Genomic DNA, 23,124 nt, shown 5'->3' with positions numbered 1-23,124 from the left:
CTGTAAGATAGACAAAGTTATTCAATGAATAATTTGTGTTTGAGTGTGTGGTTGGCTGGTTTCTGGAAATTACATCTGGAAACCTTGGTCCATACTTCATAATCAATCAAAAACGAATTGTCTTGTTTCTTGTGTGTGTGGCAGGCCCGGCCCTGAGCTATGAATAGAGGGGCGGTCGCCCTGGGCCCCCATGCTGGCCCAAAAAAATAGGGGCCCCTAAATCTAAAAAAAAAATACAAAAAAAATAATTATTTGCCCACAAAACTAAAATATCACGTGACTAAGCTAGTAGAAGCTCTAAGCTACTCTACCTACAAAACTAAAGATCTCACAAGTCACAAGCCCATATTCTCACGCATAATCTGACATACAGACATACTCCTCTTTTCCATTCTTTTCCAGATTTCTTCATCTTCAACGGCTGAAAATCAATATCCTTCGGTTATTGACTATTGATAATCATGGGTATAATAACAAAATTATTTGGGATTTTGATTGCATATCTTCAACGGTTCAAATTATTCCTTTGGATTGCATATCTCCTCTATTTGCATCTCCTCTTGGTGTTTATCTGAATTGTTCATAAATGATGGTCCATGGCTGAATTCTTCAGGTTGGTAATTCATCTTTAATTAATTTTTGGTAAATTATTTTGCTTTTCTAGTTGTATCATCAATTATTCAAATATTTAATTAATCTGATTTTGTTTATTTATGTTTACAGATTTGGGAATTGGGATTTTGGGAACTATGTGCAATTTTGACTTGTGGGAACTGAGAAATAGTCAAGTAGATCTACATAAATCCAGCCATCCAGGTGCTATTGTTCTTTAATATTCTTATACGAATTACAAAGTATTAGTATTTAGACATTTAGTAACAGTTTATAGTTGAGTGATTTTGTGATTGTCTTGTATTTTTTTAATTGTTTTTCAATGTCTCCCGAAAGGCAATATAAATCTGGAAGTGAAAAAAGAAAAAAAAAACAACGGCTGGATGAATTACAAACATCACAAAGAGGATCTATGGATAAATTTGTTATTAAAAAAAATAATTCTCAAGAAAATTGTAGTGGTACTTTTAATGGGGATCAGTTGACTGCAAACTTAGATCATGAAAATTATATTAGTGATCACGAGCCTAATGTTGTTCCTAATGTGTCTATTGATGTGCCAAATGTGTCGAATGATGTGCCAATTGAGCCTAATGAAGTGCCAATTGAGCACAATGAAAATCCCAATGTCGGTGAAGATGAAACTATCCCTGACATTTATGATCCTGCAAATTGGGATAATTTGGATCACAAGGAAAGAGACATCTTAGTTGAGAAAGGGCCTCCTGTAAGAGAACTTAATCTTAACTTCCCTTTAGATAATCTCAGTAGGCATTTTTCGTGTTCTTTTTACTCTAAAAAGTTAAACAATGGTGAGATTATTGATAGAAAATGGTTGGTTTATTCCAAACATGTAGACAAAGTTTATTGCTTCTGTTGCAAATTGTTTAAATCTGATATTAACAGAAGTTTGTTAGCAAATGTCGGGTTTAGAGATTGGAAGCATATTAGTGAAAGACTTAAGCAACACGAGAATAGCACTGAACATATGACTAACATGAATACTTGGAATGAGTTGAGAGTAAGATTCGACAAAAATCAAACAATTGATAAAAATTTACAACAACAGGTTATGAAAGAGAAAGAACGTTGGAGACAAGTTTTACGTAGAATCCATTCTGTTGTGAAATTTCTTGCTAAGAACAATCTTGCTTTTCGCGGATCTAATGAGAAACTATATCAAGATAGCAATGGGATATTTTTGGGAACGGTTGAAATGATTGCGGAGTTTGATTTGGTAATGCAAGAACATATTAGACGCATTAAAAGTCAGGAAATTCATTATCATTATCTTGGCCATAAAATTCAAAATGAGTTCATCTCACTGTTAGCCCAAAATGTGAAAAATTCCATAATAAAGATAATAAAAGAAGCCAAGTATTTTTCTATTATTCTTGATTGTACCCCCGATACGAGTAATCAAGAACAAATGACTTTAATAATACGATGTGTGAATATGTCAAGTCAAAACATAAAAATAGAAGAGTACTTTCTTGAGTTTCTAAAGGTGGATGATACAAGTGGGTTGGGACTCTTTAATGAACTACTTGATGTTTTGAAATGTTTAAATCTATGTGTTGATGATGTGAGGGGTCAAGGCTATGATAATGGTTCAAATATGAAAGGTAAGCATCAAGGAGTTCAAAAGAGGTTACTTGAAATAAATCCGAGAGCCTTATATATGCCATGTGCTTGTCATAGCCTTAATCTCACTCGTAGTGATATGGCACATTCTTGTACTAAAGCTATTTCATTTTTTGGGATTGTTCAACGCATGTATTGTTTATTTTCAAGTTCTACAAAAAGATGGAAAACTTTCCTTGATTTTGTTCCCGGTTTGACTGTGAAATCTTTGTCTAATACTCGTTGGGAGAGTCGCGTTAAAAGTGTCAAACCTATTAGATTTCAAGCTCCTCAACTAAGGTTGGCTTTGTTGGAATTATCTGAAACTTGTGGTAAAGATGCCAAGGCAAAAAGTGAAGCAGAAAGTATGATTAATGCACTTCAAAGTTTTGAGTTTTTATTTGGTATGGTTATTTGGTATGAAGTTTTATTTACTATTAACATGGTGAGTAAAAAGTTACAATCTAAGTCCATGTGCATCGACGTTACTATTAAGCAAGTACAAGGTATACTGTCATATTTTGAAAACTATAGAGATAAAGGTTTTGAATCTTGTATGATAGTTGCTAAAACTGTTGCTTTTGATATGAATGTAGAGCCTATCCTTCCAACTAGACGGCTTATTACTAGGAAGAAGCAATTTGATGAGCATGATCATGATGAGGAAATTATGTCACCAGAAGAGTCATTTCGAATTAACTATTTTTTGGTTGTTGTGGATATGGCTATTAGTTCTTTGAAAAGTAGATTTGAGCAACTAAAGATTTTCGAAAGTATATTTGGGTTTTTATGCGATTCAAATAAGCTAAAGTCTTTAGATGAAATTCATTTAAGAAAATGTTGAGAAAACCTGTACTCTACGTTTTCTCATGGTGATGTATCAGATTTTGATTTAAATGATCTTTTCTCCGAATTAAAAGTGTTACAAGTAACATTGCCAAACGAATTACTATCATCCATTGAAATTCTTGAATTTGTCAAAGCCATAGATTGTTATCCAAATGTTTCTGTAGCTTATAGAATTTTATTAACAGTACCTATGACTGTAGCATCTGCCGAGAGAAGTTTTTCAAAATTAAAATTAATAAAGACTTACTTGAGATCATCAATGTCGCAGGAAAGATTAAGTGGATTAGCAATTTTATCTATCGAGAAAGACATATTGGAAAACATTGATGCTGATGATATTATTAATGATTTTGCATCTCGAAATGCTAGAAGAAATCGTCTAATTTAATTTTTTGTGTTTTTGGTTTTGAAGTTGGCGGGATAAATGAGGGCAAACCGAAGGATGAACACTGAAGTGGCTAGTGACTTTAGCAAAAAGGGCCCCAACTTGACATCTCGCCCCGGGCCCTCAAAAAGTCAGGACCGGGCCTGGTGTGTGGTTGGCTGGTTTCTTGGTTACCTAGAAAGGTGGGAACTTCTTCATATCTCCCGTAATTTATAAACAAACCCAAAATAAATAAGAACATTTTTCTGTCAAACAACAACCTTTTTGTATCTACACCAAACTACCTTAGCAATTAGCATCCCGCCCTAAGCGGGGTATATGGTATGATTTCAGGTGGTTTTAAATTTTCTGATGTGCACTGTAAGTCTGTGACATAGTCTTAAGCTCTAAACTCATAGTTTCTGAAATCTCTGCAAGAGAAAATGTTTGTATGAGAGCAATGGTAGTTGATTTAGCAGGAAAAATTTAGTGGGAACAACTGACCAATTGAATTTGCAGTGGCTGATAAGATGACAAGGGAATGAGGGTAACTGAAAGCTGAACTGAAAATAAATAGATCATAAGGTTGACTTAGTTGTGTTGGTTTCAGTCAGTATGCTCTTGTTGGCTGTTGACCTTAGCTAGGTGATTAGGTGGCTGTTGAAAGCTTTGCCACCTAGCAGGCAAGTCATGCTTAAGAATCTGCAGATTATAAACTAATCAGCTTCCATAAAATAGAAAGTACAAATGGGAGGAACCATTCAATCTCCATCCTAGATAATTTCCAATAAAATGAAACCCCACTCATATATTAAAATTCTTTTCCAGCAACAGAACTGACAAACAAAAGATAATGAAGGGATTTACGAACTAAAACACAAGACTAAGGGGTTACGGAAAAAAGTCATGTTAAAAGCGATCACCCTAAACATGATAAGGATCTTATGAAAGAGAAATTCTTTAAGCAACCACCACCCAAATATCTATTCCAATGTACGTTGTTAGTCAGAACAACAACAACTCATTAACTCAGTGCACTCTCTAAAATATTCACCACAGTAGATATTATAAGCCTTCTTGTTGCATCAGTGTGCATGCATCATTTTGTTAGCTTCATCATCTTCTCTAATTCTTCGCCATTTTTCTACACATCATCGCTGCATATGTCTATCAGGTCTAGCAGAAGCTAGTTAAAATGAGTGTTCCCATGCTCATAACCTTTAGTGTTAAATAATTCAGGTTTTTATATGTTGGCCATATGTTAATATTAGAAATTTAACCTTATGTTTTTTTTGTTCTATTCAATTTCAGTAGCCTTTTGTTGCTAGCTCGTCATACATAGGAGGTGATGCAGCATTCTTATCATAAGCAGTCCTTCTCTCGAATTCTTGTATTGCCATGCCTTTGATGCTAACAGAATCTTCAAAGTTTCCTGATGTATTTCTGTCAGAAAAATAGGGTAAACATTCTTCAGACTTCGCATCTGCAACAAGATAAGAGAGTAAGATTTCATGAAACAAGCCTTTACTAAACTCATATTAAGACTTAAAAGTCGAATAAGCCTTTAATTCTAGTTGATTACCTTCTTTGAGTGAGTCAAGATATTTCTTGAGTAATCCCAACTCCGTTCTTGCAAACAGTTGAATAGTTTGATAACCCAAATCAGAGGCATCACTGACATAATCCTGTGAAACTTGTTTCCCTTGATTCTGATGTTTTTCCAAGTATATTGCTAATGAACTTTTATGACTTTCTGTGAAATCAGACTCTGAAGCATAAAATGTAGGACATGAAATTTCTGTTCTACTAGTTTGTAAACACTGATTATACCACTTTCCATGATCTTTTTCTTTTGAAAAACTCAATCTTCTATTCACCTTTGTCCTCAATGTACTCGAAATATGGTCTTTAGATGAAAAAAGGCTAGTATTATTCCTGCTAATAATGTTGTTGCTGGGAGTTGAAAATGAACACTTGAAACCTTCTTGAACAACATGGACCTGAGAACTGAAACTTATGGATATAGGTAATGGAGTCTCCATATTTAAAGCTCGAAACCACTATCAATATTTACCTAATCACGAAAAGACATAGGATTTCCATTACTTAAGGTTAGTTAATCAATAAGGTATAGTTTTTCCTACTTATTTTATCTCAAAATCGAGTTGCTTGAAATAAGGCTATCTGGTCTGAATTTATCTTATCATGGTATAGTATAATTTATCACTTCTATGGCAATTGTTGCTTTATTTCATGAAGATTGTAAACATATTTTGAATTTAACATTAAACATTAAACATGGAAAGACAAAATTCACTATATAAGTGATTATGCTCTAATAACATATAATTAATATTTTGATTCTATCAAAAAAATCGTTTTATTGGTGTCCGCACTTGAATTAAGTGAGTATATATAATTCCTTATCCCTTTGTCTCCTCTTTTTTATTTTAATCACTTAACAATTAATAACTTGATGAATTTTTTTTACTAGCGTAAATTGCTTGTTGCTTGAATATGCATAGGAATGTGTGCGTGTAATGTATTTTTCTGGTAGAAAAAGGGGCTATAAAGTATTTTAAAACAGCAATAACCAGGTTACAAAGTTCCTCCATATATGGTGCAAATAGTTGTAAGGCATTAAGTTACAGACCCATTAGGTAAACATCTATGAAGTTCCGCTTCATATGAATTCTTAATTACAATAGAAGATCGGGATTTGCATAATAATAGTCGTGAACATTTCCTGATTTCCCTCCTTTGCATCCTTTGTCAGCACGACAGCTAGTTGGTTTGTTTTCCTACCCTGGTACTGAGCCTCATCTCTGAACAAAGTATTTTCAGTTCCCTGCAATCCATAATTATGTTAGTTAACTCATCTACATTGCTTTGAGGATGATTGATCATGTTGATGCTTTCCTTCTTATCAGAAGCTAACACTACAAGAAATAAGGGTTATAGCAACACCCTTTTATGTAACAGTTTTACCGTTGTTGCTATAGTATAGTTATTGCAACGGTTAAATAATCATTCATTTGATTAGACATTAACTTTAGAAAAGCGTTACCGTAGAAAAGTTATAGCAATAGTTGTTAATTAAATTTTTTTTATTGCAACAGTTTATCTTTCTAGTCTTTTAAGGAAATATTGCTAAAATTTTTTTGTCAACCATTAAAATGTGTTAATAAAATTAGGCTAATTTTTTTTCTTCCTCCCTTCCACGTTCAGTGTACAGTTTTCTCCTAAAACCTTTCATCCTCTTCGTTCTCCTTGGTCCATCCTCTTCGATTTTTCAAGCATCCGAATTGGGGATTAGGTATTTACACAGGTGATTTGATCTTTACACTGACGATTGGTATCTAAATTGGAGTTTAGAAAAATGAGCAATTGGCGTTCTGAATTGTGAGAAGAACAAGGTTAGTTTATATATTTCGATTCGAACTTGGTCTTAAAATTCACAACTTAAGTTGTATTTTGAATTGTTAGTCATTTTTGTGTGGTTTTGAGGCTTAAATTAGGGTTTCTTCATTAGTGAATTCGTATGATTTAATTTTATGAACATCCTTGTTTTAACCTTGTTCTAGCGATTCATATTCCATATAACTATTATGCATTCGATTTTTTTCTGATTCCTGAATTAATTTTAACTTTTCTATGTATGCTATTTGATTCTATTTTCTTTACCCTATACGATTGTATTCATGCTCACCCTAGATATATAATTTTGTGACCGTTTTCCTGTACTTTCGTATGATTTAATTGGGGATTTTTTTTTTGAGTCTACAATGTCAGTCAAGTGTAAGAAGTGATTATTCTGGATGATTACTTCCATGGAAATTTCTATATGTTCTTGAATCTCCCTTTTTCTAATTTATGAACTTGTTGGTAGGTAGAATTTTTGAACATGCTTTCTCTAAAAAGCCAAAAACTATGTGATGTGGGCTTAATAATTGCCTCCACCACGAGGCCCAAAGAAGCCATAATATCCTATCAAGCCATCTTAACTGACCCATGGCTCAAGCCTAGGAAGTAGGCTTGGACCTTAGGTGTTCAAACAAACATAAAGGCACGACTTTAAGTGGGGAAGCCCATGATCTCTGGCCCATTTTATAAAAGGCCCATGATTGACGGCTAAGGGACACGTGTCCCAAATCCCCAAGGGGGCACGCATCCCATAGATAGGGTTGAGGGATCACTTCCCGAGAAACCCTAGCCCTATAAAAGGCTCAGATCCCAAGGTAAGGGGCAATCAATTCATTCCCACCAACCAAAAACTATCATTGCTCTGCCTTCTCTCTATAAATTACTTCTCTCTCTAGCTTATACTTACTTAAGCACCGGAGGGAATATTCCTACGGGGATATTCTTGTTTTGCAGGTTCCCAGAAATTCGTGCCAGGTCATACTTGATACCTCCGAGGAACGCGTGACACATCAGCACCATAAAAGATCCCACAACATTTGGGGCCGTCTGTGGGGAGGTACAGTGTCATGGCTGAACTTCAATCTGAGTGCGGAAAACCCCAGGACAAAACGGGACCCCCAGTCAGGGGAGGGGTGTCTAAAGATAGGTCCAACAATCATTGTGACGCGGAAGCTAGCCGGCCTGCTGCCGCGAGTTCTGTGCAGCCCTTGTTGAATGGCGCTCACGAAGTCAATCCTAAGCACGATAATGGCAGGATGATAGAATCTTTATTAGAAGATCCCGACTCACTTATGAAAGGACGCACCCTGGAGAAGGAGAGTCGGCATGTAAAAGAGGAACGTCCAGGAAGATGGACGAGACGAACTTCACAGAAGAATGATGAGGCCCAGGGTCATCACTCTCTCAAGACTCCTAGAAGACAGCATGAGAGCGTCATCTTGAGAAAGAATGCCCGCGGCACTGAGGAGAAAAGAAGGCGAAGGAGGTCGTCCTCTAGGGGCTCCTTTATATTCAACACGGCTCTTGAAAACATCCTCCTGGCTGAGGGACCGAGTCTGGGAATAGAACCGTCCCCCCGACGACTGACCACCTCCAGCCAACAGGCCCCTTTTTGTGCTTTCCACAACGATGAAGGACATGACACCCAAAATTGTCGGATGTTGAGGAAGATATTAAGTGATCACGCAGCTGAAGGACACCTCCGCCAGTACATCCATTTAACGGACGCAGACAAAGAAATGAGCCTCACCTTTAAGAAGTATTCAGGCGAAAGAGTTATGGTAATATCAGGGGGAATAGCTGTAGGAGAACCATGTAAGGAAGGACGGAAAATAGGCCCATCTTATCTTCGCCCTACACAGACGAATCTACCCTCTGTAGAAATTTCCAAAGACGATTACAGAAGGGCGGCAGCACCATATGACGATGACCCTCTGGTTATAGAGATTAAGGTGGCTAACCTCAAGGTGAAGAGAGTACTGGTGGACACGGGGAGCTCGTCCGACATAATCAGTCTGCAATGTCTACGGAAATTAAAGCACGATCCTGAAGCCATAGAAAAGGTGTTCGGGCCCTTGGCAGGATTCGGAGGGAGCATCGTTCGTCCAATCCACTTCATCTTACTCCCGGCCTCTATTGGAGTTCCCTCAGTTACCAATGAAGACGCCAATTGGGAAATGATGAAGGCAGCCTTGGATTTCTTACCAGAAACAAGAGGAAACACGGCTCTACGACAGCAGCTATACAAACTCCGAATGACGAGGGAGTACAACAAAAGGGTTTCTAGAAGAATACTAAAAGTCAGAGATTTTGTGCTTAGAAAAATGGAAGCCGTCGGACACGCCAACGAAAAGGGAAACTCACTCCTACTTGGGAAGGCCCATATGAGATTTACGAGGAGGTTCGAGACGGAACATACCGGATCCAAGACATGCAGGGACGTCCGATTTTGCGTACATGGAATGCGGATAACCTCAAGAAGTACTTTTTTTAGATTAACACTTATGTTATCTTGATTATATGTTTTGTAAAGACGTCCAAAACTTAGACGCACCATGTAGCATGCTTTAAACATTAAATGAAAAATTCCCCGCAAGCCGGCATTGCTGGGAAATCTTTATGACAAATATGTTACCAAATTCTTTGGAGAAATGCAAACTAACATTCTCCCAAGAAATAAAGACTAGTCGTCTAAAGGCCTAAGAAGTGGCCCAGATTAGCACCCTCACTAGGCTGATCACCTAGAACACAGGGGTCACACATTTCTAAAAATAGCTATATAAAGTAGCTAAAGACCTCGGCAAAAAGACCAAGGCAGGCATCTGACGTCTCAATTTAGAGGCGTCAGATATAATCGTAGAATCAATCACAAATAAACAGATGACAAAAGCTAAAGAGCAATAAAAACGTTCAAACGATGCCATGTCATTCCAAAAATTAGTCATAATTACAAAAATTATGCACATAGTGCCACTAAGCAAGGAGTCACGAAAACAAGCTCAAAATAAATACAAGACGCCTAGAAGCTCTCATTCATCATCCTCGCTGGGAACAAACTCGGGAGGCGTGCGTCCTTCCTTCTGAGCCTTCTCCACCTCAATCTGATAGGTGAGGAACTTCTCGAACCAGCTGAAGGGACGTTCACTGGAAAATTCGGCATTCCATGCAAGTTCCATGCCCCTTCGGGTTGATTTCTCACCTAGCATGGCCGACTTGTCGAGAACACTCTTTGACGAAGCAACCTCCTTGCGAGCCGCCTCCAGCTGGACCTCCAACTCCTTAAACTGAGTCTCAAGATGAGAAAACTCAGCTTCCTTCTCCATAATTTTCTCAGAAAGGTCCTCCATTTGAGAAAAGTTCTGATCAATTTGCAGGAGACGACCCGCGTTCTCAGCACGTTGGGAGGCCAGGGAGTTGGTCACAGCGTCAATCTCCTCCCGCCTGTCAAAACGAAGTTTCTCCAGCTCAGCAAAATGCTGATCGCCACAATGACTAGCCAGAAGACGGTGTCGAGCCTCTTCGTGCACCAAAGCAGTGCGCCACTTCTTTAGCGAGTCCAGCAGGATGAACATCTGCACAAAAACAGCAAGAGTAAAACACAAGAGAAACAAGAATATGTAAATAATAAAGGCATAATGAAACTCACATCCAGTGCCGAGGACTGCATAGCGGCAAGCATATTCTCGGCCGCCTTAGGAAGGGTCTCAACATACTTGGGAGGAATGGCATTGCGCATCAACGTCATTATCCTCCTTCGGTCATGAGAATTGAACCCGCCTGAAGAAGGGATCTGATCCAATTCAGCATCAATGTCTTTCTGAGGGTCGAGTATTTCTATGGGAAAAACAACGGCCTTAGAATCCCTAGGAGAGACTATAGAACTGCTAGACGAGGAACGGCAGGTGGTTACGATATTGGAGTAAAACTTACCCCCAAAATTCCTAGCTCTTTCCGCCGCCTTTAGAGGAATATTCCGGCGAACGACTTCAGCAATCCCCGCAAGAGGATCGACCGTCGCTCCAGCTTTCCGAAAGCTAGGAGAAGCGGATGCAGTCTTAGGGACGGCAAACACCTTAGGAGCCTTCGAAGTCGTTGACTTGAAGACGGGTTTCCCTGTGCCGCCATCCCTGCGCTTGGAAGAGGGTGCCGCGTCCGTGACCGCCTTCCTCGCATTCTAAAGAAACAAAAATATATAAGTTGCAAACTATAATGGGAATTACATAGGAAGGCTTGAACAATACCTTCTCCTCAGCAACAAAAGGGGGAGCCATCTGCTCTGGGACGGCTTGCTCGGCCGCCTGCTGACGCTGCCAAGCCTTAAAGGTGCTGGCGTCCAGTACCTTTGCCAGCCAGGACGACATATCCACTTGACCTTTGGAGGCATCGTCTAGCTTATCCATGGCCTCGTCTTAAAAAACAAATAAAGACATTAGTAAAGTAGTTTTGATGAAACAGTGAAAGATTTGAGGTATAGATACATTACCTCTCGGCATATACAGACACAAGCCCACAGCCGAGAGGAAAACGGGATCGGCCAGTTGATCCAGATGAGGCAATCACCCCTCGGGTATGTAGGTCGTCTTGTCCTTAACTATGAGCGGCTTGGCCTTGAACAAAGACGAGATCCGTTCCCAGAGAGCGGCGGAGACCGGAGGGAAAGAGCTGCCCTTTCCAACCAAGTTGGGCTTAACAGTCCAACGTCTCATCCGCTCGCACATTTCCAAATTGGTGGTTTTGATAACCACCCACTTTTTTCTCCAGTGATGCCATTTGGACGCCTTGCCCATCACCGTCCGATAAGCTCCCTTGTACGTAAGAATTAGCCAACCCGCGGCAGCTTTGGAAACTTGGGACATGGAGGCGATCCTCAGGAACGCCGGGAAGGAGGGAGTTATACCTTCGAGCTCACAACAGGAGATATAGCCGAACACACTAGCCCAAGAGTTGGGGGACATCTGGTTCAGGCCAATGTTGAAGCCGTCCAGCAATTCCACCACAAAGGGGTGAGGAGGGAATCTCATGCCAAGCTTCAGAATGGAGCTATACACGGCGAATTCCCCTTCCACTAGTCCAAAGCTGGTGCAGTCCATACCAGCCAGCATAGGAAACTTATACTCCGAACCTAGATTCAGAGACTTCCCATAATCCCTCCCCTGAATGGTGAGGAACGTCAGCCACGGCTGAAGTGGGAAGATTGCGCTTGGGTGAAGGTGACCTTCCTCCCCACCTGACGTGCTCGCCGGCGCGACATTGGCGCGCTCGTTTAAGGGGACGTCCTCCTCCATGGGAGAAGAAGATTCCCCTTCGAATTGTTCTTCGTCTTCTATTCGCGTCATTAAATCCTGCACAGGCTGAAGACTTGGCTCAAGACGAGGGGCATTACTTGAAAAGAGAAGGCGTCAAAAGGACAGGTTGACGCCCTCAGTTTGACGTAACCCTTACATAGTTAAGAAAAGAGAATTGGGAAGGATCAAAATCAACAAACAAATTTTCCCAAAATAAAGCATTACATGATAGATCAAAGAGAATTTTTGAAGAAACTTGATGAAGAACTGCAAGAACAGGGCTTTGAAGATTGTGGCGGCGCTACAGTGGATTTCGGTGGATGTAGGACGTCGGAAACCGCCTTCTCTTATAGCTCTCAAATAATCACTAGAAATGAGGGGGAAAGTCACTCAAAATGGCCACTTATTTATAGAGGGGTAAGAAATGATTAACCCTGCCACGCGTCGTCATCCCATTGAACACTCCAAGAGCAGTGAAAACTAACGTCTGTTTTCACTCCTCATGAGGGGCAAATGATGTGGGCTTAATAATTGCCTCCACCACGAGGCCCAAAGAAGCCATAATATCCTATCAGGCCAGCTTAACTGACCCATGGCTCAAGCCCAGGAAGTAGGCTTGGACCTTAGGTGTTCAAACAAACATAAAGGCACGACCCTAAGTGGGGAAGCCCATGATCTCTGGCCCAGTTTGTAAAAGGCCCATGATTGAAGGCTAAGGGACATGTGTCCCAAATCCCCAGGGGGGCACGCATCCCGCAGATAGGGTTGAGGGATCACTTCCCGAGAAACCCTAGCCTTATAAAAGGCTCAGATCCCAAGGTAAGGGGCAATCAATTCATTCCCACCAACCAAAACCTATCATTGCTCTGCCTTCTCTCTATAAATTACTTCTCTCTCTAGCTTATACTTACTTAAGCATCGGATGGAATATTCCTACGGGAATATTCTTGTTTTGCAGGTTGCCAGAAGTTCGTGTCAGGTCATACTTGATACCTCCGAGGAATGCGTGACACGTCAGCACCGTAAAAGATCCCACAACACTATGGGTAGAATTGATAGAATGTTTATAACAAAATGATTGATATTGGTAAATTTGTGTTCAGAAAGTTGATGCATCTACTATTTAGAAGACCGTGAGTATCTTTGCACCGCCACTATTTTGATATTGGTAAATAGTTGATGCCTACTATTTTGATTTGTTATTTGCTTGGAAGTTCTAAAGTCTCTTAATTTTTTTGTCAATTCATGTTGATGGTGGTTTTCCCACCTGAAATGAATTTTGTTGAGAAAGCCATCTTTGTAAAAAAAAAATAAACAAACTATTCACTGTACAGGAGCCACAAAGGAAACTTTCCTTGGACACTGAGGTTGCAGCAACGTTACAGGTATCTATTTCGTAATGAAAACTTTCAGTGACTCGTTTTTTTTCATTTGTCACTAACAATGCATTCGTATCTTGCATATGATGACTTTTTTTTGCACTTAAAATCTGCATACTTGACAATGTGTATTGCCTACTTGCTTGGGAATTATGATGATCGAGAGGCATTGTAGTACTTTCTGCATCCCATATTCTTAGTATATAAAGTAATCTATAAAGTTTTATTCTGCTGATTTAAGTGGGTGGAGAAGATAGATTTATTGACAAAAGAAATGAGGCAGAAGGAATACTATAAGACTGCATTTTGTTGTTTCCTATTTAATGTGAAAGTTCTGTTACAATTTCTTTCAGTGGATGCTTCAGCCATATAATTAACACATAAGACTGCATTTTGAAGTTGTCTATTAACATTTAATAACAATAGTAACTTTATACCACTGCTGAAAACTCTGAATGCTCATTATATGGAATGTGTAACTACCCCGTATTTCAGGTTTATATATAGTCACATCTTATGGACATGAACCGATGTTCATGTTAGCCAACCCCAATTATTTTGAGACTAAGGCTTAGAAGAGGAAAAAGGAGGTTCATTTCCCGAGTTTGCTTCATCTATTTTATATTATTTTATTTTTGTAATATGATTGCTTACAACTCTGTTATTATACTTTTTTGAAATATGGTTGCTTGTAACATTGCCTTGCTGCTGTTTCAGCTTTGCCTTGGCTACATAGTTAAGCTATCTCCATTATGTATCCTCCTGTTGGTGTTTTTAGGTACTCTCTATCTGACTTCCTTTGCGTTTCCCCCTTTGATGCCCATATTTTCATTCTACCCTTCCCCTTTCTTCTGCATACATGTAATGACCTGAGTTGTTGAATGGGCAGCCTGATTTCACCCGATTCCACCCCTATCTTTTTCCATTTTTAAACCCATTCTCATAGAAAGAGTTTCAGCCACGACATTTTCTTCTATTCTTTCCTCAAACCTTGAAATTTTGTACCTTTGGCAGATTTTTGAACTTAATGATGACGAGGACCTTCCGCTGGTGCTTGATAATAAAGTGCTATGAAAAATGATTACTGACTAGACACAACTTTATCCCTTATCTTGATTTCAAAATTCTCCATCGTACTTATTAATGTAAAATAATTGATCCAAGCACAAAATACATTACTACTGTCATTTCTTGTCTTAGCAGTCCTGCAAAACCTTTGAGTAAGCATTTGTTGGGTATAATACACTACAATATTAAATAAACTAAACAATCTTTTTGATTGTCTTAACCTGTAGGTTTATAGCAGGGTAAACCAAATATGTAAAGAATTTGATTGACATTAAAATAAAGTAGAGGACATGATTTTTTCTATGTTCCAAACAAAAATTAGCAAGAATCTTTAGGAAAGAGGATTACTTAAACAGAGCTCTTAACTGAGTTAACTATGCGGCACTCAAGTTAAAAAATGTAAACGCCAGGGCACCAAATGAAAAATAGTGAAAATACAGGCAGTCGGGCACCAAAGTGAAAGAGTGCAAAACCTCAGGGTATCAAAGTGGAAAGTTTAAGATTCTCCCCTAAGGCTCTAGTTTCTAGGAAACCAATAGGCCTTGATCAACCAAAGAGTTTTCACCTTGCATGAACCCCTTCAACTCCCTACAACTCATTTACATTTATATGCCCTGTAATAATACCTTTTAATCATCTCCTAAAAATCACTTCCTGGAAACAGAAGGCCTGCAACATTTTCTCTAAAAAATGGTACAATAAAATTTCTAAATCAGCTAGAAATCCCACCAAAATAAACAACAACGATCAAATCCTTTGTATCTACTGATAATGCATAGGCTGAACAAATCCCGTTCATCCACTGATAATGCATGATAGTTTTAAATTTCCAGTTTACATTACACATTAATAGAAGGTTTGTTGTTGGTTAATCCAGGCAGGTAGTGATTTTCAACACCTCATGAGTTTAGGAAAATTCACTATGTCTTGTAGTATGCTAATCGTTCCTGACTATTCAAGCTGGAAAATTGTTCTAAGAAGGCTGATTGATTTCATGGTCCTACATCTACTGAAGACGTACAAAGATGTGATCTAGAAGATTATGAAAATAATTTCTCAGAATGAATAAAACAGTTAAGTAGACAGAAAAATACAGCAAATATCAGCAGAACCTTGAGAAGTTAATAATGCAAAAACAAATCCGAACAGCGCGCAATGAAGTAAGTTAATATTTGGTACAATACATACATCATCAAAACATACTTCAGTTTACATACCCAACAACAACTAAGAATACCTAACAACAATACTCAAGCTTTTTACGCTAAGACAAAAGAAGAGTCGCAGTAGGACAAAGATCTTTTAGGGTTGTTGCCTTTGGTAATGCACTGTGCCAAGGCGGTTGTTCCTCCGTTGTCTTTGCATGTACTTGATTAGTTTTTATCTTTTAACATATACCTATTCTAATCATTTTTTTGTCTTGTATGTAGTACTTTCCTCAACTTCTTGCCACTTATTCTCAAGCGATGATTAACGAGACACGGGATACTTTGGTTACATATTTTTTCAAGCAAAAACAAGTTATCAATGATCGAATTGATGAAGATGAAGAAAATGATCTTTTGGACTTTGGTCATGAATAATCTTTGTAGTTAGTGCATATTGAAACTTTCTAACATTTTTTTTGGGAATCTCGTAGCAAGTTAATACATTTGAAGTACTTTGGATTTGAACTTGTAATTCTCACAGTAGTTTTATTTAGTTTATAAATTGTTTTGGAGAACAAGAAGTTGGTACATTGGTCGATTTGGAGAATTTTTATGAATATATATAGAGTTGATGGATTATTAAATGTCAATTGAGACAATTTGGATATTGGATGGCATCTAACAGGCACCATGTAATTTGAAAATATATTATCTGTCAATAATTTATTGGTTGCAGCAGCCATTTAAAATTTAATAAAAAAATTAACAAAAATCAAAGCAACCAGATATTTAATAAATCTGGTTTCTTAGACTACAGACGTTCATACCCAAAAGAGTATCAAAGAAACCATAGATGCTTAAATTACAGTCTCTTAAAAAAATCAAAGGAACCGCACTTTGTAACAAAGTGGTTTCCTAGTACAGTCAAAGAAACCGCATATTTTATCAATCCGGTCTCCTATTCTTTGTATTTAAATTGACAGGAAATAAACAAAGAAACCAGTTTTTTGTCAAAGTAGGTTTCTTAGATATATCAAAGAAACCAGGTAAAAACTCCGGTCTCTTATGCTAAGAGACCTACTACCTAGGCACCGTATAAAGTGAGGTTTCTTTGCCTTGTTTTGCCCGGTTTCTTAGGCTATTTTTGTAGTAGTGATGCAATTATTGCTTGATTTATAGTCTTGAGCATTACGATTTTGCATGAGGCTTCAACACAATCCATGCCGTGATTTTGTTTGTAACCTTTAGCAACTAATCTAGCTTTGTGTGTGAACACAATCCCATGTTTTGATGGTTGTTATTCTTAAAACCAATTTGCAACCAATAGATGTAAATCATTCTTGCAACTCAACAAAATTTCAATTTGTCATTAAAACACTAAGTATGTTTTATGGCCTTTAACCATCTAAAACATTTGAGTCTATATATGGCCTCTAACCATTTTAGGGAATCTGGGTTTCGTCATAGCTTTCTTATAAGTCACAAACTCATTAATCTGTATGATAATAGTTTGACTGCAAGTTGTAGGTTTCTTCACTATTTAATAGAAGAATCTCATAGTTTCATTGACCTGAACTCTATGTTTCTTCACTATCTAATAGAAGAATCTCATAGTTTCAGCGAATTGAACTCTATGCCTACTTGGGTGAACATCAAACAATAGAATATCAACAGACACTTTGATAGTCCTTTGAATATTCTTTTCTCCTTGAAGCACTTGTAAAGTCTTCTAAGAGATGTCTATTCTTTAAAGCCACATCTAAAGTCCTTAAAGAATAAGTATTCGAATTTTCTGAAGAACTTCGAAAAGCCTCCGGAACGTCCGTTTATGTTTGTTGTTCGCCTCGAAGACTTTCGAGGTCTATTTTCTCCCACTTGTCATTTTGGAAACGAATCTCCAAAAGGACACTATTTCGAGCAAACAAACATTATGTTCTCAAAATTTGTGGTAGAAACAATACCCTTGTGTCTCATTTGAACAAATCACAATGAAACATATACCTATACTTGGGCCTTAGTTTGTTGAATAACAAACACTAAGCTCCCATTGAGTTTAGCAACTCTTTGGATATATATATTATTGAAAAGATATTATGTTATTCGTACCACCTTAGATTCAACGGTTTTTTCATGAAATGCCCTTGAGGTTTGCAATAATGCACCAAATACCCCTGCGCGTTTCAAAATTCATATAATACCCCTATTTTTTCCAAACTGTTCATAAAATACCCCTATTATGACTTTCCGTTAGTCCTCCGTTAAGTCATGTTTATAATTCATAAAATACACCTACATATAAAGTTATTGCATAATATACACCAATTTATAAAGTTCTTTGCACCAAATACCCAAACTCCTTTAAAACTGCAGAATTTGAATTCAACGGCTAGTTTGAATTTCTAATTTTCCTAACAATGAAGTAGAACCGTTTGTAACAAATTTCCAGCAATAAATAGGAATTATATTCCATAAAAAGCCGATTAATTTGCAGAGTAGCTTTACAAAAACTCTGATTATATTGCCATTGCCATTACATTTGAAAGTCTATAAAAGTTCTTGAAAATTCAAAGTAAGCCGGTAATAATACCCTTGCAATGAACATTTACAATCACTCTTGTACTACAATGCATCACATTCTTGGTTACCTTGCTTGAGCCATTTCCACCCTTAAATAGAAAGAACCACACCGGTAGAACGCAAATTAGCTAGTCCTGCAGTCCCAATTGGTCGAAGATATAGGTACAGCTAGCGTCCAGAGTCTCTAAACCGCATTCATTTCGAGCACAATACTTCAATGCTCCCAAAAGCACCATAGGTTGCGCAATTGATATGATCATACATTCATACTGTCGCATCCACGAAACTCAACCTAAATTCTAACTATACAACCCAAAACACAAAGAAAAACCACAAACCTAATCCTAAAAAAAATCTCCTTCTGAGTTCTAATTGCTTGAAAATTATCCCTAACATGAGTAATAAAATTGGAAAAACAAAATTACAGAACAATGAACAATCAAAATTGTCAATAATAAGCACACAACACTCAATCTAGCTTCAATTCATTACAATCCAATAAATCAATAACATTTTAACAAAATATTCTGAAATTTTAGCCGAAATTTTATAAAATTTTAACTGGAAAACACTAAAAATTACCTGGTGCACCGCAAACTGAGGTCATTGCAGGATCTATCACACATTTTCTCTCCCCGTTATCCGTTTATAATTATGCAATTCAACTTCCTGGTCATTATTTTTGCACAAATTATTCAACAATTCAACGAAATTATAAGAAAAATTGAATCAAACCAAAGATAAAAACACAATTGGCAATTTAGCAGCTCACAACTTGAATAAATAAAGAAGGAAAGTTGAATCAAACCTTCATCCTCGTCATCCTCAGGCAAAGGGAAATCAATCCAAGTCTCAGGATGCATAGCATGATAGCAACATCCCTAGCAAACGACCCGGTCTCAAAACCCTAATTTCTCCCACCGAAATCGCCGCAGAATTCACCCACCATGACCACGCCAACAACGGACGTTTCTGGTGTTGCCCCGCCTCCGTCATCTCCGCCCAACGATGGTGGAAGCTCCTCTTCCTCCGCCAACCTGATTTTTTCTAATTCTCTCTCCTCCGCTCCGGGATCAACTCCTCCCGCCGTCTTCTCCTCCCCTTAATCAACGCCTCTCACCTTGATGAAATCTCACTCGTCGACAACGCCAATGGAGGAGATAGAGAGTTGACCGGGTCACCGATGCCATCGACGGTGCACCAGAGAAAGTCAAATCCTGACCGAGGTTGGCGACGGTAGCGGGGGCTAAGATGGTGACGGGGTGAGGAGTGGTGTTGGTTCAGTGGGAGGAGAGAGAAAGTTTGGGTGGGTTGGGTGGGAGAGAGAGAAAGTGTACAGATGAATGGGATTTAAGCCACATAAGGGTAAAAACGTAAATTCATACTAACGGAGGACTAACGGACGTTAAATCCAAGTGTATTTTATGAACAGTTGGAAAAAATAGGGGTATTCTATGAATTTTAAAACGCGCAGGGGTATTTGGTGCATTATTGCAAACCTCAGGGGCATTTCATGAAAAAACCGTAGATTCAATTAACTAGATTTAGCCTAAGGTATTATGTTATTCGTACTTAATTATTTGGCAAATTATTAAGCTTAGTTTAACCTTAAAACTATATGAATACTTGAGAATATGGTGTATATAAATTATGATTTCCATCACCTATTTATAGGGTAGGATTATCGGAACTACAAACCTACTAGGATTCAATTTATCTAATTCAATTAGAATTAGACTTAAATTAAATTTTTTGATTTTAGTGTTTAGCTTAACAACTAACTCTAGTAGTTTTAGGAAAATAATCTAACCGGACAAATCCTAACCAACCAAGGATTCGAGGCTTGCACGAACCACACACGAGCAGCCCACGAGGGGCGCTACTGTGCGCGGGCGGAGCTCGGCCCAACAAGCAGCCACGCGGCCCACAACGTGGGCGCTGCTGCTGCTGGCCTTGCTTTGCTCGGCTGGGCCTGGCCTTGGCTTGCGCTTGGCTGGGCCTGCCTTGCTAGGCGGGCTGCTGCTGCTGTGTTGCCTTCGCGCGGGCTTCGCTAGGCGCAGGCCTAGATTCGTGCTAGGCAATGCGTCTAGCAAGCATGTCCGATTTTTATTTCGTACGTCGCGCTTCCGATTTATTTTCCGATTCTGGAATTCATTTGCGATTCGAACAATATTTAATATTTTCGATTCCAGAATTAATTTCTGTTTCGAACAAATATTTAATATTTCCGATTTCGGAATTTTTTTCAGATTCCGATAATATTTCCGTTCCGGCAATATTTCCGATTCCAGCAATATTTCCATTTCCGATAATAATTTCCGATACGTACCATGTTCCGACAACATCTACGACTTGGATAATATTTATATTTCCGATACGATCCATATTTCCGTTTCCGACAATATCATCGTTTCCGGAGTATTCATAATTTGCCTTTTGATGATTTCAGCTCCCACTGGAACCGAGATCCGTCGATTCCGAATATCCATAAATGGAGTATTTAATTCACTTGAATACTTGATTCGTTTATGTACTATTTGTGTGACCCTACAGGTCTAGTCAAGAGTAAGCTGTGGATTAATATTATTAATTCCACTTGAACTGAAGCGACCTCTAGCTAGGCATACAGTTCACTTGATCTCACTGAATTATTAACTTGCATAATTAATTAATACTGAACCGCATTTATTAGACTTAGCACTGAATGCATACTTGGACCAAGGGCATTATTTCCTTGTTGTGCTATGCTATTAGCAAAGATAAAATAAAATAGATCATACGATAAAATGCTAGAACACCTGCTAGACATATGCAGAACAGTTGACAAACCTTCTAGACATATGCAGCGATGATGTGAAGCAAAATGACGAAGAATTAGAGAAGATGATGAAGCTAACAAAATGATGTACGCACACTGATACAACAAGAAGGCTTATAACGTCTACTGTGGTGAAGATTTTAGGGAGTGCACGGAGTGCATACCTTCTCATTGATTATTAGGGGCTTGAAGGCCAACAACAATACAGGCTAACAAGTCCCCCTAGACATCCTTATTAGACACTAATCCTCAATACCTGAGTGATTTGAGATTACTTGTTTGAGAACTGCTTACTTTGACGTTGTCAAGCGTCGTACCGTAAAAGGAGACTATAACGGCAACGCTCAGGTAATCACCTACCAAACGAAGTCTAACCTCAAGATCACAAGATTGGGATTGTCCTCCCATAAATCGGGATGAGATGCCGAAAGTTTTATAAGGCCACTCGGAGAGCTAGAAACTGTAAAATGCAAGGCCGCACTCAGATGAATCATAGGCTATGATTATCTGCTTATCTGATCATTTGAAATCTAACACCAAGAAATACCTCTGGACATAATAAGTATGACTACTCTTACCTTATGTTCATGAGCAGACATCAAGCGACACACTTGTCCCTAAGGACAAGTGGGAGACTGAAGGAAATAATGCCCTTGGTCCAAGTTTGCATTTAATCATTTAATGTTAAGTCTAATAAATGCGGTTCAGTATTTATTAGGATTTTTGGGTATTTACTACCTAGAAAAAACATCACTTTTGTATTTACTACCTTATGAAGATTTTATTTTAAATTACTACCTTAAAGTTCCAATTTATTTTTATTTACTACCACTTTTCAGTTTTCCCATTTTAAAATTGAAATATCTCTTTCGTTTTTTAATCATTTTAAGTGATTCAAATCCCATTCTTTTCATTTATGTGTAAGGATTCCATATGGATCTTGCTTTTAAAATTCTGCAAAAGGTAAAACGAATTAAATATTATTTGTAAAAATTTAAAATATGTATGAATTATCAAACGAATTGTTTTGAAAATGTCGTTCTCAATGAAATCCCTATAGAGCAAGGAGAATAATGAACTTTGAATCACATTAAACGATTAAGAAAGAAAGAGATATCTTAAATTTAAAATGAGAAAACCGTAAAGTGATAGTAAATAAAAAAGTTGGAAGTTTAAAGTAGTAATTTAACATAAAAATTTAATAAGGTAGTAAATACAAAAGTGGTGTATTTTTTAAGGTAGTGAATACCAAAATTTCCTATTTATTAACAAGTTAATAATTCAGTGAGATCAAGTGATCTGAATGTCTGGCTAGAGGCCACTTCAGTTCAGGTGGAATTAATAATATTAATCCACAACTTACTCTTGACTGAACCTGTAGGGTCACACAAATAGTGCGTAAACGGATCAAATATTTAAGTGAATATAATATTCATCAAGTACTCTATTTATGGTCTTTCGGAAATGATGGATCTTGGTTCCACTGCGAGCTAAACTCATCACAAGGCAAAGAAAGGGTATTACTGGAAATGAAGATATTATCGGAAACGGAAATATTGTTCATGACAGATATATAAATATTATCCAAGTCGAAGATATTACCGGAAACAGAAATATGGTTCGTATCGGAAAATATTATTGGAAATAGAAATATGTCGGAATCAGAAATATTGTTCGAAATGGAAATATTACCCGAAACCTAAATTTTGTCGAAATCGAAAAATATTATCGGAATCGAAATATTAACGGAAACGTAAATATTATTCGGATCGAAAATAAATTCCGGAATCGGAAAACGAATCAGAAGCTCGACGAGTGACAGGCCGGCAAGCGAGCCAGCCAATCACTCGACGAACATGGCCCGCGAGCTTGACGAGCCAGCGCCAGGCACAAGGCCCAGCGCCAGCACCGAGCACGAAGCCCAGCGCCAGCTCTAGGCCCAGTGCCTAGCAAAGGCAACAAGGCTTGCGATGGGTCG

At 38.1% G+C, this 23,124-nt stretch overlaps 1 protein-coding gene across 33 annotated transcripts; it reads left to right on the top strand.

Moving 5' to 3' along the window:
* The first annotated feature begins 321 nt into the window (after positions 1–321).
* Positions 322–16,401, top strand: LOC110793816 (uncharacterized). 33 transcript variants are annotated; one of them, XM_056828697.1, is made up of 10 exons: positions 322–613; positions 724–3,651; positions 4,760–4,949; positions 6,677–6,864; positions 13,115–13,169; positions 13,260–13,324; positions 13,491–13,541; positions 14,031–14,125; positions 14,253–14,313; positions 16,034–16,401. In XM_056828697.1, exon 2 carries the CDS (start codon positions 935–937, stop codon positions 3,077–3,079), a length of 2,145 nt encoding a protein of 714 aa, XP_056684675.1. In that variant the 5' UTR covers positions 322–613; positions 724–934; the 3' UTR covers positions 3,080–3,651; positions 4,760–4,949; positions 6,677–6,864; positions 13,115–13,169; positions 13,260–13,324; positions 13,491–13,541; positions 14,031–14,125; positions 14,253–14,313; positions 16,034–16,401. The 33 variants fall into 33 exon arrangements, with proteins under 33 accessions (XP_056684675.1, XP_056684667.1, XP_056684671.1 ...); XM_056828689.1 differs by having other exon boundaries at positions 4,763–4,949; positions 13,115–13,324; XM_056828693.1 differs by lacking the exon at positions 14,031–14,125.
* The last annotated feature ends 6,723 nt before the right edge of the window (positions 16,402–23,124 follow it).

Source organism: Spinacia oleracea, chromosome 5 (genome assembly GCF_020520425.1).
Source record: "Spinacia oleracea cultivar Varoflay chromosome 5, BTI_SOV_V1, whole genome shotgun sequence".
NCBI classification, from domain to species: domain Eukaryota; kingdom Viridiplantae; phylum Streptophyta; class Magnoliopsida; order Caryophyllales; family Amaranthaceae; genus Spinacia; species Spinacia oleracea.
This window is presented reverse-complemented; position numbering and strand designations above follow the sequence as displayed.